General features: G+C 41.0%; 1 protein-coding gene across 1 annotated transcript; it reads right to left on the bottom strand.

The window, feature by feature from the left end:
* Positions 1–9573: 9573 nt before the first annotated feature.
* Positions 9574–17508, bottom strand: LOC129824024 (serine/threonine-protein kinase PLK3-like). The gene is made up of 15 exons (XM_055883293.1): positions 17176–17508; positions 16215–16322; positions 15985–16101; positions 15754–15883; positions 15464–15551; positions 15260–15355; positions 14788–14986; positions 14320–14446; positions 14114–14223; positions 13549–13672; positions 13185–13268; positions 12903–13065; positions 12620–12749; positions 11084–11194; positions 9574–10944 (listed from the first exon to the last, which is right to left on the bottom strand). Exons 1-15 carry the CDS (start codon positions 17383–17385, stop codon positions 10750–10752), a joined length of 1992 nt encoding a protein of 663 aa, XP_055739268.1. The 5' UTR covers positions 17386–17508; the 3' UTR covers positions 9574–10749.
* Positions 17509–17580: the final 72 nt, after the last annotated feature.

Genomic DNA, 17580 nt, shown 5'->3' with positions numbered 1-17580 from the left:
GGTTCAAATTCAACATATTTTATACAAGGTTTGTCTATGTTGAAATTTGATTACCATGATGACATAATCCTGTGGTTGAAATTTCACCCTCAAAACGACTTTTCCCAAATCCAATGTATTTTTCTTGTTGATTCCATATCAAAATACTTAAAAAATTATGTTGAAACAGCATTAATTCAAACAGTTTGTGCCCAGTGGGATATTTGTTTATCAGGGAGAACACCACATTGAATTATTTTCTCCCTGATGAGAGAGACAATAAGACTTTCTGAAACAACGTGTCCACACCCTTGAATAATGTGGAGACACCTTGTGTGACATACTGATCTAATCCCCTAATGTCTTTGGCAAATGCTGCTGCTGACACATCAAAATACACAGACAAAAAATGGAGGGGTAGAGTTTAAACCGTGCCTTGAATGCTCTACACACCATGAAGACAAGAATGGATAATGCAGATAGTCAGTCAAAGCAAGGTATTATTTGTATTTGTATTTATTATGGATCCTGGGGTCCAGCAAAATGAAGGCAGTTTATACAATTTTAAAAACATTACAATACATTCACAACACACTGTGTGCCCTCTCCACCACCACTCTCCACCTACTCCACCACTACCACATATCTAAAGTACTAAATCCATGTGTGTGTCTGTGTGTGTGTGTGTGTGTGTGTGTCTGTGTGTGTGTGTGTGTGTGTGTGTGTGTGTGTGTGTGTGTGTGTGTGTGTGTGTGTGTGTGTGTGTGTGTGTGCGTGCGTGCGTGCGTGCGTATGCATGTGTCTGTGCCAATGTTTGTGTTGCTTCACAGTCCCCGCTGTTCCATAAGCTGTTTTTTCATCAGTTTTTTAAATCTAATTTCACTGCTTGCATCAGTTACTTGATGTGGAATAGAGTTCCATGTAGTCATGGCTCTATGTGGAACTTTGTACCTCCCATAGTCTGTTCTGGACTTGGGGACTGTGAAGAGGCCTCTTGTGGCATGTCTTGTGGGGCATGCATGGGTGTTCGAGCTGTGTGCCAGTAGTTTAGACAGACAGCTCGGTGCATTCAACATGTCAATACCTCTCATAAATAAAAGTAGTGATGAAGTCAATCTCTCCTCCACTTTCAGCCAGGAGAGATTGACAAGCATATTATTAATATTAGCTCTCTGTGTACATCCAAGGACCAGCCTTGCTTCCCTGTTCTGAGCCAATTGCAATTTTCGTGGCACCTGACCACACGACTGAACAGTAGTCAAGGTGCGACAAAACTAGGGCCTGTAGGACCTGCCTTGTTGATAGTGTTGTTAAGAAGGCAGAGCATCGCTTTATTATAGACAGACTTCTCCCCATCTCAGCTACTACTGCGTTAATATGTTTTGACCATGACAGTTTACAATCTAGGATTACTCCAAGCAGTTCAGTCATCTCAACTTGCTCAATTTCCACATTATTTATTAAAATATTTAGTTGAGGTTTAGGGTTTAGTGAGTGTTTTGTTCCAAATACAACGCTTTTAGTTGTAGAAATATTTAGGGCTAACTTATTCCTTGCCTCCCACTCTAAAACTAACTGCAGCTCTTTGTTGAGTGTTGCACTCATTTCAGTCGCTGCAGTAGCTGACGTGTATAGTGTCATCCGCATACATAGACACTCTGGCTTTACTCAAAGTCAGTGGCATGTCGTTAGTAGAAATATTAAAAAGCAAGGGGCCTAACATGTGACAATAACGTGAATGTGGTCAATTTCACCCCGACCATCTTGAGTGAGGTCTTTGAGAGTAGACAGCTCACTTGACCAGAATTGGGTTACGTGCCAAACGGCACCCTATTCCCAACATAGGCCCTGGTCAAAAGTAGTGCACCATATAGGGAATATGGTGCCATTTGGGACACACACAGACTAGAGTGTCTCTGCTGACTCGTATGATAAATGAATGAGGTCATTCATTCCCATTTCCCACCCTTACATGATGAACTCCATGCCTCCAGAAGAAATACACTATGTCGTTAAAAAAACATGGCCTCAATTAGTCTGCTGTGAGGAGAAAATGGCATTCCAAATCTTCCACTCTGACCTTCATCACAATGGCTGCTTATCAGCCTGGCCTCTGCCTGCCCAACAGCAGCAGCACCTCTGTTCAGAGGAAGCTAGTGTCAGTCAGTCCCCCATCGCCCATCCACCCACTCAGTCAGTCAGTTCACTCAGACCACCTCCCAGCCACCCACACAAGCCCTGCCTTCATAAGGAAATCACCCACCGCCAACACCTCAATAGGCCCTGATCTGGCTGCCTCTCCCAGAGCTGCCATGTGGCCGGGAAAACACAAGTTAATAATTAGGAATATTCTCCAACCCACAGACCTGAATTTCTGAATGCCTTTATCCAGATGTTTCACTTCCTGTTGAGATGGTTTTCATAGTCAGTGGTGGAAAAAGTACCCAAATATCATTCTTGAGTAAAAGTAAAGATACTGTCATGGAAAATGTTTCAAGTAAAAGTGAAAGTCACCCAGTAAAATGCTATTTGAGTAAAAGTCTAAAAGTATATGGTTTAAAATATACTTAAGTATCAAAAGTTAAAGTAAATGCTATAAATAATTTAAAAGCACAAGTTTCTTGTTTTTTGAATTTACGGATAGCCATGGGCACACGCCAACACTCAGACATAATTTAAAAATGAAGCATTTGTGTTTAGTTGAGTCCGCCATATCATAGGCAGTAGGTATGACCACGTGTTGGACCCCTGGACCATTTTACTCTCCTGCTAAGCATTCAAAATGTAACAATGACTTTTGGCTGTCAGGGAAAATATATGGTGGTAAAAGTATGTATTTTCTTTAGGAATGTAATAGAGTAGAAGTGAAAGTTGTCAAAAAATAAATAGTAAAGTACAGATATATGCACAAAATTATTTAAGTAGTACTTTAAAGTATTTTTACTTAGTTACTTTAGACCATTGTTAATAGCCTTCCATTCTGCGGCTGCTGTCATACTAGGAAGCTATGCTAATCACTAGACAGGACTGAATAGTGATAGGAACGGAAGTAGAATAGTCCAATCAGAGGAGAAATAGAATATTCTAAAGAATCACAGGTACAGGATCAGAGGAGACACTATCATCAGAGAGTAAAGTTGTCAGTAACTCTTAATACTTTACATAAACACAAACCTCACTCCTCTCTGTAACTTCTTGTAAGTCACTCTGGATGGTAGCGTCTGGTAAATGACTAAAAACTGGAAATGTAAATGGAAGGGGGGTGCTAGGATTTACTCTGTTTTTATGATGAGTAACAGAGGGAAGGATGTAAGGAAGGAAAGGCAGAGCACATCCTGCAGTGGGCTTCCAGAGTGACGTTACTCTCCCTGTGTGATTCAGTCCTCGTGGGCCACTAGAGTCGTTAATGGTACATCTATGACATCAGTCAGTCAATCCCAGGTCGACTCTTAGAACAAATTAATTGCCGGCACTTGAGCTGAGCAGAGTTCACATAAGGGGGAACAAGGAAATTACTAGGATGTGAGACAGTGAAGTGAAAACAGTCCTATTAACAACAAAACTGCAATTTAATCCCTGCTCAAGAGCATTTCATTATAATGGTAAATTAGCACTAAATCAAGCACCACTAATATAAATACAAGGCAGGGCACAAATGTCATGTAAAAAATTATGTGTTTTCACATATACAGTGGGGAGAACAAGTATTTGATACACTGCCAATTTTGCAGGTTTTCCTACTTACAAAGCATGTAGAGGTCTGTAATTTTTATCATTAGTACACTTCAACTGTGAGAGACGGAATCTAAAACAAAAATCCAGAAAATCACATTGTATGATTTTTAAGTAATTCATTTACATTTTATTGCATAAAATGATAAAATTACAAATTACAGACCTCTACATGCTTTGTAAGTAGGAAAACCTGCAAAATCGGCAGTGTATCAAATACTTGTTCTCCCCACTGTAAATCAGCTGGCATACGGACCAAAATTCCAACCAACATTTCCCAAAATAAAAGAAAATGTATAGCTCAGTCTCTGAAACAAATAAAAATGCTAAATCAAGTCTCTGTTTTAATAAGGAAACAGTGTATTTGCCCTCCAATTAAAGTAAATGTTTAATCCAGTTAGAAATCCCTATAAATGTGGAAAAATCATAACAAATTAAATACGGATTAATATTACCAGTTCAGTTGCACTGTTCAGTATTTGAGAATGTATCACATGAGGAAAACTAGGCCTTTAAAGTATCACCTGGGTGTGTTCAGTTTGCTTCAACGCTTGCTACATTATGTGACGGTTTGTACTGAACGACACATTCCCCTAAACGATTCGCACCGTACTTCAACAGTCTTTGAGGTATGTTTGGTAGGTGTGGCTAGATCAATATGGGTGTGACCATCTGATATCGTAAAACTCGTGCAGGACACCATATGGTAACTAGCCTCTAGGCTAATATAATCACACCATTTTTGAACTGGTCGTTCAGTACAGTTACTCTCAGTTACTCTTCCTGTCTCTAAAAATGTTGCCTAACCCAGAACTAAAATCTCACGTAATTTGGTCAGATGCTTGATACCATTTATGGTTACATAGTCTTTCCACGAGAGAATAGTTTCCAATAAACTTTCATAGTCCAAATGTTCTTCTATTTAACCTTTATCTGACCAAGTTGGTCAGTTCTGAACTATGTCGTTGTCAGTTGATTACATCTCTTCTACAAAGTTATACATTTTGGGACACATGCAAATACATCCATTGAACTCACATTTAGAATATTGCATTTAGCATTCAAATGATCCTCCCTGAACATACAATAAGTAGCATGTCATGATTATACAAAAGCATATTGGCACATACTGGCACTGTATGAAAGGAATGATGAGAAGTTGGAACATCAAGCTTTGAAACAGCTTTGAAAAAGATGCTGTGTTCTCCTTAGGGAAAGATTTGAGTGTTTCTTATTTTTTTTACCAGAAAGAGACTCTCCGCCAAAACTGAGTGGCACTCCAAAGAAATCCTTCAGCTTGCTGCAGAAAGGTCAAAACCGAGACAAGAGTTTACAATCACTGATAACAAAGTGTGCCCCTAGCTCTCTGTTTTGTCTCTCCATGGCTTACTTGTGCATGAATCACAAAAATTATGTGATTATGTTTTAAGCACCAAGAGCATTGGATAAAGGGATGTATGTCTTTTTAGTTACAAAATACAGGATGCAAACATCCAATCACTGTGGGTTGTCAACACATTTTAATGGTGCCTATTGTATACTTGAGGTCACATAGAAGCCATGATTAAATTAGATGAAATATGCATCATCTTGAATCAATATTAATAATTCAAGGCAACAGAATCCTTAAATTTAATAATGGATAAAAACAGTAGGTTTGGCTGACATTACAGTTGTGCTTCAACCTCAGCTCTGAAGATTCGTAAGGGTCCAATGATCACCTATTGTTACTAAAACTGTGGGCTGGCCGATATTTCTATGCTTTGTCAGGTTTTAGCATCCTTTGGCCAATAGGCCATAGAAATTATAGAAATGAATAGAAGGTATTCCTGAAGTGGTTGGAGTCAATACAGTTTCCCTCACACTCCATCACATAGATAAAATAAAAAGGTTTAATCTAGACAAAAGCAAATAAAACCCGACCTAACAAGGTCTTCAAAGTCTGACAGAAAAGTTCCCTTAGTTATAGTATATAAACATATTTTCCATTCAAAGGAGAAGTGAAGTCATCAACCTCTCTCCTCTCCTCTTTGTTGTTCAACATCAAAGTTATTGATCCCTATCAGCTTCAACAGAACAGACATGAAAGAAAGCAGAAACCCTCAGTTTCCATCTGAAGATGATACTGCAAGACCTTGGAAATCCATGAGTCATCCCTTCAGAAGCCCTCAGAACTATTCTGCAGCCCTGAAAATAGGGAGGTACAGTACATGCGACCGTGAGGAGATAACATTGTTAATTAGGCAAGTTAATTATATGGTCCTCTGCTCATCAGTGCTTCTGCCCTTCTTCTCTTCCTCTGATGTCACAATGTTAAATGCCTAGAGACTGAACAGACAGAGTTACTCTCATGGATGCTTTGGGGGTATTTTTGGTTAGAGTAAAACAATACCCTCCTTAAAAACTAAGAAGGATTCTCATTTGTACCTATGCATTACTCTGAATGCCCTGAAATTAAAAGCTAAAGTGACATTGCAATTAAGCATTTGGAATAGCACATTTAGCTTGAGTAAGGCAGGCATAAACCCACTCTCTCTCCCAATGGGTGGCAGATGTCTTTTGATGACCACCCGCTGGTGCCCTAGTTCCGCTGCTTGGATGTTGCGAGTGTGCCAAGTGGTGCAGAGGTCTAAGGCTCTCAGTGCAAGAGGTGTCACTACAGTCCCTGATTCGATTCCAGGCTGTATCCCATCCGGCGTAATTGGGAGTCCCATAGGGCGGTGCACAATTGGCCCAGCGTCGTCCAGGTTTGGCCAGGGTAGGCCGTCATTGTAAATAAGAATTTGTTCTTAATTAACTGACTTGGTTACATTTTTTTTTATGCAATCAAGTGATAGATACTCTGGAGTTAGATCCCCAGTCCACATCATACACACTCTCTTCCATGGGTTTCTGTGGCTGCGTTTACACAGGCCTCCCAATTCAGATTTTTTTCCCCCACTAATTAGTTTTTTGAGCAATCACATCAGATCTTTTCACATCAGCTCTTTTTCAGAGCTAATCTGATTGGTCAAAATACCAATTAGTGAAAAAAAAGTGTAAACACAGCCTGTTACTCTGATGTATAACCTGGCCATTCTTGCCTACCCAAATGATCTTAGGCTGCATTTACACAAGCAGCACAATTCTGATCTTTATTTCACATTAAAAAAATTCAGAGGTGGTGATGGAGTTCAGAGGTATAGTGGTTCCTGGGAGCATGAGGGTAATGGAGTCTTATGAGTGAAGATGTGGGAAAGAAAATTGTATGTTTTAAATTGCATGGTTTGTGAATGTGTTCCTGGGCCAGAGTGAAAGGCCATGCTGAAAAGGTGACCCTGTGAAACCATTCTTTAGTTGATTAAATATTTGATAAATGCCTTTGTCTGCCTCTACTTCACCCTGGTTGCTTAACCCATATCCTAAAGAATCTGTCACTTTTTCACCTCATGACACATGCACAAATCTGGCAAAAGACCAATCCTGATCTTTTGCCAGATTTTTGGCAAAAGAGCTGATCTGATTGGTCAAGACCAATTAGTGGGAAAATATCAAAATTTGGGCTGCCTGTGTAAACGCAGATTTTTGTGCTTTATAAATACAAAGCCATCGTACTATAGGGAAGGTCATCTGTTAATCACGCACGAATCTCAAAATTAAATAGTCCAATGTAAATAGTGTCTCCAATACCAATGCTATAGAAACTCAGCAATGAAATACCCTCATGATGGATCCTGTTCACTATTCCAGTTATTGACAATGTCATATTCATCCATTCGTATATGTAATTCTTAATCGAATGATTCCAAAGACAGCAAACACAGACACCATTGATTCAGAAGGTCACTCCTTTTAGGTTAAATAAAATGATTTGTCATGACAACAGCAGAGGACGTGGAAGTAAGTCACCCACTGGGCAAAAACGAGTTGCTGCCGTGTCATTTAAAACAAATGTATCTATGTGATGACTGAATCAACGCGGAAAACTGATTGGATTTGCAGAAGTCATCAAGGTAAGGGGATTTCATATTTTTTTCACCAAATTTCTAATTTAAAAACATTGTGAAATGTTTGTTGCCTTTACGAGAGAGTTTATCATCATAGTCTCAGGTGAATTTAAAAGGTAAGGTCATATTAATATTACTGTCGTTATTGGTTGTAGCGGGCTAGTGACAGTAAGTCCATTTGTTGTTTTTAGGGTGGGTGTGGTATATATCCACTTTATGCCACCAGCTACATGGTTGACTAATTTGAAGAGAAGGGTAGTAGGCTACTGTACAAAATTTGATGCCATGTTTTGTTAAAAGCTAATTCTCACCTGCTATTGTATGCATGTTCTTACATACTGTACGTAGCTTTAAAGAGGCTATTTAAAGCTACTGTTGAATAGGAGAAATTGTACTGAATGATGGCATTTTACACATGCTGATAGGAATTCATGGGGGTATTAGCCAATGGGATGAAACTACAGTTAAAGTAATCCAAAATGCTATGGATTATGGAAATTCAGAAAGAACTCGTGACAAGGTGTTCGTGTCTGATTTACATTTTATCTCAAGACCACTTTCAATCTCCACGTGGATTTTACTAATACCATAGACAAGTATTAGGGCAGCACTGTGAAATCAATAGTTCAAGACAGATTGATTCCTCTGGCAGAGAAGTGATGTAAATTCATGCGATGAAATGAATGCACCAGCATCTTTGTACAGTACAGCTCCCTTGACTTTCAGGTCTGGCTCGATATGATAACCCAGCAGCCCCCGGCCCAGTTTAACCAGCAAGCCACAGAACCATGGGGGTCCGTGAGCACCACCCACAACACCCCCACTCTACTCCTGAGGGGCTTCCCTGGGGCCTGCCCCCCTATATATTTTTAATTACTTTTCTGCTCTTTTGCACACCAGTATTTTTACTTGCACATCTGCTCATCTATCACTCATGTTAATTTGCTAAACTAATTACGTCGCTACTATGGCCTGTTTGCCTTACCTCCTCACGCCATTTGCACACTGTATATACTCTTTCTATTGTGTTACTGACTGTACGCTTGTCTATTCCATGTGTAACTGTCACACTGCTTTTCTTCATCTTGGCCAGGTCGCAGTTGTAATTGAGAACTTGTTCTCAAATTGCCTACCTAGTTAAATAAAGGTAAGAAAAAAAAAAAGTCCTCATTCAGGAGCCATCAACTTTAGCAACTACGGTACCCTTTTATGCCGGGACTCAATCGCCCTGACAAACACTTTCTTTGGCGGTTGGCTTCAGGGCAGTCTGGCCAGCTTCTTGGTTGCCTCTCCATTAGCCTGAGACCCAGCTAGAGAACACCTAGCAGACAACCAAAGGGCCATCTTTTTAAAGCCAGTAAGATCCAGAAGCTTGTGCAAGCCATGTTGGATAGTTAACTGGATAGACTCCGGCAGCCATCTTGTCAGACAGTGAAAAGATCAGTCTTGCACGGTACATGCTGGTGCATCAGATCGTGGGGCAGAACAGGAGACAGGACCCATGGGTGGCCAGTTGCTGTCTGTGGGACTCGCAGCCTGATGACTTTGCAGTTGCCATGTTCCAAAAACCCCTATTATTTCCTTGGTCCATTAGGTTTATTTTGCGTGAGTAATAGGCACTGAGTGACAGAGATCTAAGAGATCTAAGTTGCATCTAGTTCACCTGGAAGATTGCTGGCAAATTCCTAGGGCTAGAACATTAGTTCTAATGTATGGCCAACACTTGTTTGTGGATCAATTTGTATTTCACCAACACCATTGTCAAATGTTACGCTCTTGTACAGACATTTTGCTCATGGGGCAAAAAAAGCAACCATTCAGTTGTAGTTTCAGATTAAAGTCAAGCAAATTGTCAAATAATTCAAAATGGTCAATGTGATTTCCATAAACTTTATTTTACGCCAATATAGCACAAATGTGATCATATTGAACATTTCCCATGTCAAGACCATACAATTACACAATAAATAAATGTATAAATAAAATAAATACAGGACATTATTGTGCACAAAAATAAAGATTCTGAAGAAGCAGATCCTTTCAAAATGTTTGATTTGACAAGACATTACCTGGAAGTTGTATAATACTTGCACTCAGGAATCACAGTTTAAGGATCAAATTCTGGGTAGAGAGGGCAATGTAAACCAAAGAGGATGGTACAGTATGATAAACACAATACTTATTATTTTTTTTTACATACTGATACTACAGGGTTATACCATTTTATCAAAATCTTATACCAGGTAGTGACACTAGTGCTATTCAGACATTTGAAGTTAACCAATTCCAAGTAAAAAGTACTTGCCTCTGTAGACCATCTCATGCCACCACATCAACATTCAAAAGGGCTGTTATTGCACAATACAGGCAGACATCCTTCAAAGGCACTTTATCCCCTTTGCCAAATCGCAATGCAATGTAGCGCAGCCTTTCTCAACTGAACACTAAAAATCTATATTACCCAGTTAAGGTTAAAAAATGACCTTTTGGTATCTATAGCTAAAAACTAAGTGGTAAAATTACCGCGAATCCAAAGAAAGTGAAAGTCGTCACACCCATTGCCCTCCATATGCTGTTGTGAACCTATTTGTGAAGTGTAATTATCATAAAAAAGGCAAGCGATGTCAAAGCATAAAAAAAGCGAAGACCAACTTCAGTTTTGACATTGGGGGGTGGTCACTTGGCAGCTTGTGATCCCACTCTGCCATTTCAGAATCAGGTCTGAGCATTAGCTGAGAGAACAGGGTCAGGTTTGTGTGCATGAAGTGAATCAAGCCAGTAGTGTGATACTGTAGTCAGATTATAGGTTCATTCAAAAAACAAAAAAGGGCACCATAGTCCAGAGGCCAGACACTAGCCTAAGATTGGGGAGGACTCCCTGAATGAACAGAGCCTCCTGGTCATTTGCTCCCAGTGGAAGCAGAAAGCAGCAGGTTGGTTGAGACTTGGATGGCGCCCGGAGTCATGGCCCTGGGGGAGAAGTTTTCCCTAGGTACAGAGCCATGATCAGCCCCCCCCCCCCCCACCTCACCTTACTTGAGCTGTGGGTCCATTATGAATCTCCGTGATGTTGGAGCAGCTGGACCACGTAGCGCATGCGGTGCCTCAGCTCGGCAGAACAGCCCATTTCTGACAGCATGCTCAGGAGGTATGTGTAGGAGACGCGTTCGCGGCTGATATAGGTCAGTAGGTAAGAGTCGGAGGACTTGCACAGGATGATCTTGGTGTGGTCGTTGTAGAAATTCACCTGGGGAGGGGGAAAGGTAAATAAAGTCACGGGGCATAATTACAGTGCTAAGCTATCACAAGAGGGTTTTAAACTAAATTGGTTCTCTAAAAGCAGCATTACATCTTCAGGTTGTGACCGTGTGGCTGTAAGGCCTTACCTGCAGGGTACCGTTGTTGAAGAGCATCACCAGAGCATGGTCGGTCTTCACCCACTGCAGAAGGAGCGGTGGCTGGGAGGGAGGCTGGTCTTCACAGTGGAGGTCGCCACCCTGGAAGAGACAAGAAACTTGTTACATTACAACCCCATTTAGATCAAACTACAGTGACTTGGGAAAGTACTCACCCCCCTGGCATTTCTTATTTTGCTGCCTTACAACCTGGAATTAAAGTTGATTTTGGGGGGTTTGTATCATTTGATTTACACATACCTACCAGTTTGAAGATGCAAAATATCTACATTGTTCAAGGCAAATCTGATCCAGCTCGTTCAAGTTGGATGGGTTCCGCTGGCGTACAGCCATCTTAAAGTCATACCACAGATTCTCAATTAGATTGAGGTCTGGTTTGACTAGGACATTCCAAGACAAATATTTCCCCTTAATAATCACTGGAGTGTTGCTTTAACAGTATGCTTAGGGTCATTGTCCTGGTGGAAGGTGAACCTCCATCCCAGTCTCAAATCTCTGGAAGACTGAAACAGGTTTCCCTCAAGAATTTCCCTGTATTTAGCACCATCCATCATTCCTTCAGTTTTTTAGTCCGTGCCAATGAAAAACATCCCCACAGCATGATGCTGCCACCACCATACCTCACTGTTGTGATGGTGTTCGAGGTGTTGTGTTTGCACCAGACATGCCAAAAGCTAAATTTTAGGCTTGTCTGACCAGAGAACCTTCCTCCATATGTTTGGGGAGTCTCCCACATACCTTTTGGCAAACAAAACATGTTCCCTTGAACAATGGATTTTTTTCTGGCCACTCTTCTGTAAAGCCCAGCTTTGTGGAGTGTATGGCTTAAAGTGGTCCTATGGACAGATAATCCAATCTCCGCTGTGGAGCTCATTGATCCCTCCGATTAATGCCCTCCTTGCCTGGTCCGTGAGCGGCCCTCTTGGCAGGTTTGTTGTGGTGCCATATTCTTTCATTGTTTTAAATAATGGATTTAGTCTACTCTGTGGGATTTTCAAAGTTAAGAATATTTTTTTTAAACCCTTATCTGTACTTCTCCACAGCTTTGTCCCTGACCTGTTTGGTGAGCTCCTTGGTCTTCATGGTGTTGCTTGCTTTGTGGTGCCCCTTGTTTAGAGGCGTTGCAGACTCTGGGGCCTTTCAGAACAGGTGTATATATACACACACTGAGATCATGTTAAATCAAGTCCACCTGTGTGCAAACTAAATAATTCTGCAATTTCTGAATGTAATTGTTTGCACCAGATCTTATTTAGGGGGTGAATACATATGCACACCACTTTTCCATTTAATTTTTTTATTTAAATAAAAAAAAAATATTTTACCAATTTGGACTATTTTGTATATGTCCATTAAATGAAATCGAAATAAAAATATTTTAGACAGGTTGTAATGCAACAAAATAAGAAAAAAGCAGAGGGGGGATGAATAGTTTTGCACAGCACTGTACATCCTGATTAGTCATACCCTGATAAGGTGGTTAATAGAGAACCTTCAAAGCCTTACCTCCATGAGGTTCTGTTCCATGTAGTTGGCCATCAGCTCCACAATCTGCTTCTGACTGCAGAGCTGCTCTGGTAAAGCACTGGCCTGAAAGGTGAAGTGTTTGTTGTTGGTCAAGCAGTAGTGCACAGTCCTGTGGGGAAAACAATGGAGACGCATTAAACGAGACAAGGGTTTGAGACATTGAAAAGGCTACAATAAACCAGCAGAATACAGGTTGGCAAATCAATAAACTAAGGCTAATAACTGCTTGATCATAATTTATCAAGTTGAAAAGGACTCTTACTTGCGTTGATCACACAGACTCAAGTGTGTCCCCTCATTGAAGAGCACACCAATGTTTTGATTGGAGAGCTGGTACCCAAAGCCATATTTGTTGGAATAATCAACCCACTTTGTGACCCAGATAAAGGATTTGGGCCTGGAAAGACATGGCGGGTTTCTTGTAGCTGGAGAGGAAGAGACTAGTTTAGAAATGGCACAGTAATAGATTTCAGTATAATCAACTTGTTTAAATGCAATTTGAAGTATAGTACTAGAATAGCTTGTGGAGAGGTTTAAAGCTCACCTGCAGGCATGGCAGACAAACAGCTGTTGAGGACCTTCATGGCCGACTCCGCTATAGACGCTGGGGTAAGGCCATCTTCACACGCTTGAGAGGGGAGGGTGAAGTTTAGTTGAACTCCCCACCAACAGTGTGACAGTCTGGCAAACTGATTCAACCACTTATCAGGCCCATGAGCTCAGATGTTACAAAACAAGCCATGCACTTATGCCACTTAAATATAATACATGTAGATGAAAAGCTGTCTCGGCTATACATATGGAAGAGATCATGATCTGTTAGTGGTCCATTATTGGCACATCACCACATTTAAAGCATCATGTTCAGCAATTGAGGTTCATCAAACATAACCCGAGTAGTGACTTACGTTCTGTGCTGCTGGCCACCGTGCCTTTAAAGGAGCGTGATGCTGCAGACTTCCTGGACTCCTCCTCAGCTGGTGTATCCAGCAGACCAGAGCTGACTTGCTGGCCTACCGTGGGAGGGGGAGCCTGAAAGAGGAAACAGCTGTCATGAGCGGTTGTCCTTCCTTAGAAAGAATGGCACATGAGCCAAATGCAGTTTGTTGTATTGAATGAGAGCTACAGACATCAGGGGGCTGGGAAAACTATGATTTACAGAGTGCATATGCAATTGCATTTTGTTCCACAGGCCTGATTCACAAACCTTTTAAAAGATGGATCAAGCCATCACCCACAATCTCCCCATAGATCTGGCTGAAATGGGATTCTGCTAAGTACAGTACAACACTATTCTGAGACATTCACTACTATGACTGCCCTCTGAGTCCCTTGATGGTCTAGGTCTCTTGCTTCATCTCGGCTAACAATCAAAACTGCTGCATTGTTTGAAAGTAATTAACCTTAAGTCTAGCCTGCACTATAGAAAAGTTTAGCTTATGCTAAAAACAATCCATCCTTCAAAATACATACCTCATCGGTGCAAACTGTTTTGTAACTCATCTGCCGACTGATGGAGCATTTGACGATGCCGGACACAAGTTTGGAGATGCTCTCTCGCTCTTCACAATGGTTCTTCTCCACTATAAAACCAAACCCGTTAAATTATACCCTGATTCAAAAGTTAATCTTAAACTGCAGCCTTTTGATGGTCAGTCATGACTTGCCACAAAGCTTACCTTTGGATTTTCTCTTGCCAAAGAGACTCTTGGCCATCTTCGTGAAAAACCTCTTGGCAGGGCTGGGCGGGTTGAGCTCTGGCACTGTCACACAGCTGCTGGGAGGCAGTTTATCCGGGGTGAAAGCCTGAGAAAAAAAAGTTTGGGTCAGGGAAACTGCAAGGTCGGCAATTCAAGGAACCACTTAGCTCAATTAATAGTGCCATCCTCTCGAGTCTCTTTAGTCAGTGGGCACGTGCTGTTATTCCTAGTGTGGCTCTTTAGAAAGTACACTTTATATCCAAGGCTCAGCCCTCCAATTGTACCCAAATTGCATCTAAAGATGAAGCATAATGCAATTGGAATTTCATTCAAAATACAAGTACAAATCATGGCATTGGAGGGGGCTCAAAATATAATCCAATGAGTAAAAAGCCTCAGGAATTGGTGCTGTAAAGTCACGCCTAATTCTAGGCATGGGCCACATACCTTGGTGAAGAATTGGTGGTTCAGGATTTGGTCTAGTGTGAGGCGGTCACTGGGGTCCTTCTGCAAAATGCCAGAGATGAGCTTCTGAGCCGCAGGAGACAGGGTCGAGGGCAGGTTGTATTTTACTTCCTTGATACACTTGTATGTCTCCTTCAGGTCAAGGGTTTCAAAGGGAGGGTTCCCGCACATCAGCGTGTACCTGGTTAAAGCAAATATAAATATTAAGTCTCTCCACAGCCACGTGATTTAAACTGTTGACACATTCCTCTGAGGAATGTTATAAAAGCCTAAACTAGCTTACCAGTGGTCTACCTCATAACCCTTAAACCATTTGAATGCACTCAATTGTGTATATCATTTACATTCAAGGCCTAAGTAGGAGCTGTAGCACCACCATATATCAAAGTGTGACAAGTACGCACTTAATAAAATACAACTGACACCAAAAGACAAACATTCCAAGTATACTTACATTACACAACCTAGTGACCAGACGTCAGACTCTGTTCCATGGCCCTGCCTGTTCAACACCTCGGGTGCAAGGTAGTTTGGCGTTCCACAGATTGTTCTGAGGAGAAACCATTTGCATTAGAGCAGTTGTTCACCTCGGATTGGCTTTGAATGAAACAAGAATATTCCGTTAAAGGAATAGGACATATTCCACCAGTTTACTTACTTCTTCCTCTGCTCGACTGTTTCCAACTTCGCAGCAAGCCCAAAGTCTCCCAACCGCAACTCCATGTTCTCATTCACAAAGAAATTGCCTGCAAGGGCAACATTAATCAAGTCAGTTTTCCCAGGCCTCCCATGAGGAATAGTCTGAAGTGCTTTGATATAAAAGTACAACCAAATAATGACAAATTCAAAATATGCCATGAAGATTATCAAAATGGCTGAACATAGTGAGAGATTGTGTGGTAAAATAATCCAAACTATAAATCTTATTCCACAAATCACGCTACACACCTAATTTGAGATCCCTGTGAAGGATGCCTCTGTTGTGAAGGTACTTCAGCCCAGATATGATCTGCCGGAGGTAGTACCGCACTTCTGGGTCTGTCAGTGTGTGTCTTGCTTTCCAAATGTGTGCCAGGGACTACAAAGACAAGGTCAGAGTGCTGTTAGTACCCAGTGAGCACCCTTCAGAAGGTCTGCACAAGCTGTACCACCACAGACCAAAGCAACCGCACAGCTCACCTTTCTACTGCAGAGCTCAAGGAAAATATAGATGTTGTCTTGGTCTTCGAAATGATGGGAGAACTTTACCACATGTTTGTGATGTAGGGTTTTGTGAAGTTCGATTTCATTTGTTATCTGTCAGAAGAGTAATGAAACAGGTACAAAAATATATCAGTAGGAATAAAGACTAATCCTTTTTGGAAAGGAGTTAAAGTCTGCAGATGATTGACAATGAAATGTGTCCTTACCTTATCCCTCTGATGAGGTTTTGACACCCTGCTCTGTGGTATCACCTTCACAGCATACATTTTGTTGCTGGAAAGGTCTGTCATTTCATAGCATCTTGCAAAGCCACCCTTTGAAGTAAAACAATACACTACAAATCAGTATCGGCCATAAAAATTACTGTTGACAGTGACATGTCTTTTCATGCATGCTACTTTGCACCTGCCTGTTGGCATTGCCTATCCAATGACGTATGTTGTAACCACACATCTTGTACAAAATGTGATGCCTTTCTTCAAACAAATTCTTAAATAAGAATGACATTAGCAATTGTGTCAATTACACTACCATTTGTTTATAATGAAATGTAATTCGAATTAGGATAATGCGACTGCAGCATTTTAACAACAAAAAAAATCCTCCCCATGCGGCAGCAGACAGGCGAAGATGTTTAGACACGGCGCTGTGTTGATACAAGACGTATTTAGAATATGTATGTACATTCTATCAACTACTTAATTATCAGTGACACGTCCGGCGTTACATCGCATCATTACAACTGGCAAAAGAACGTTAAGCCATCCATGAGGATAGTTATTTTAATAAAATAAAAAGGCGGCTGGAAGATAGCCTACCAATGACCTCAAAATAAAGTCAGAAGAGACAATCTCGATAGTAGCCTTGATTATACCTCGCTAGAGAATTAATGAAGCTGGTAGAGTATCATATCCCGCACGTGGTCATTATCCCGCAATAAAACAATCACATTTGAGTGTAACGTGTAGCCAGCCCTTACTCGCAGAACATGCGAACCAACCCGGAATAAATCATGCCAATTAATGAAAGTTGCCACGTTGTAACACTGACGCAGCAATAGCCAATCTCTTCATACTACCATCAAGCCACATTCTAAATGTGTGTTTAAATAATTGATTTGTGTGCGATACATAGCAGCACATAGATCACATTGATAGAATAATATACCTTTCCCAGAAGCTTTCCTTTGCTGTAAGATTTTCCTGTCTTGGAATCAGTCACCACATGGGCGAGATCTGGTTTGATTTGTTCCGATTTTGTCTTGTTCGGTTTAATAGGAAGAATAACTTGGCCATGTTCTGGACAAGGGTTGAATAGATCCGGATTCATCGTGAGACATGAAGTACGCTGAGAGGTGGTAAAACACGCAGTATCCATTCATCCAAAAATAATTATCCAACAATCCTCTGAATAAACAATTTATCCTTTCAGCGGTGTTGTATCCTGAAATGCAACTCGTATACATCTGACATGCCCAAGCAGAAAATTCCTCAGCTATATAAACTGTCCCTGACGTCACAGAAGTGGGCGGATGAATAGGTGGCTCATTCCTGAAATGAACCAACCCTATTT

The sequence above is a fragment of the Salvelinus fontinalis genome, chromosome 26 (genome assembly GCF_029448725.1).
Source record: "Salvelinus fontinalis isolate EN_2023a chromosome 26, ASM2944872v1, whole genome shotgun sequence".
NCBI lineage: Eukaryota > Metazoa > Chordata > Actinopteri > Salmoniformes > Salmonidae > Salvelinus > Salvelinus fontinalis.
The sequence above is the reverse complement of the archived record's forward strand: the minus strand, read 5'-3'. Positions and strand labels throughout refer to the sequence as shown.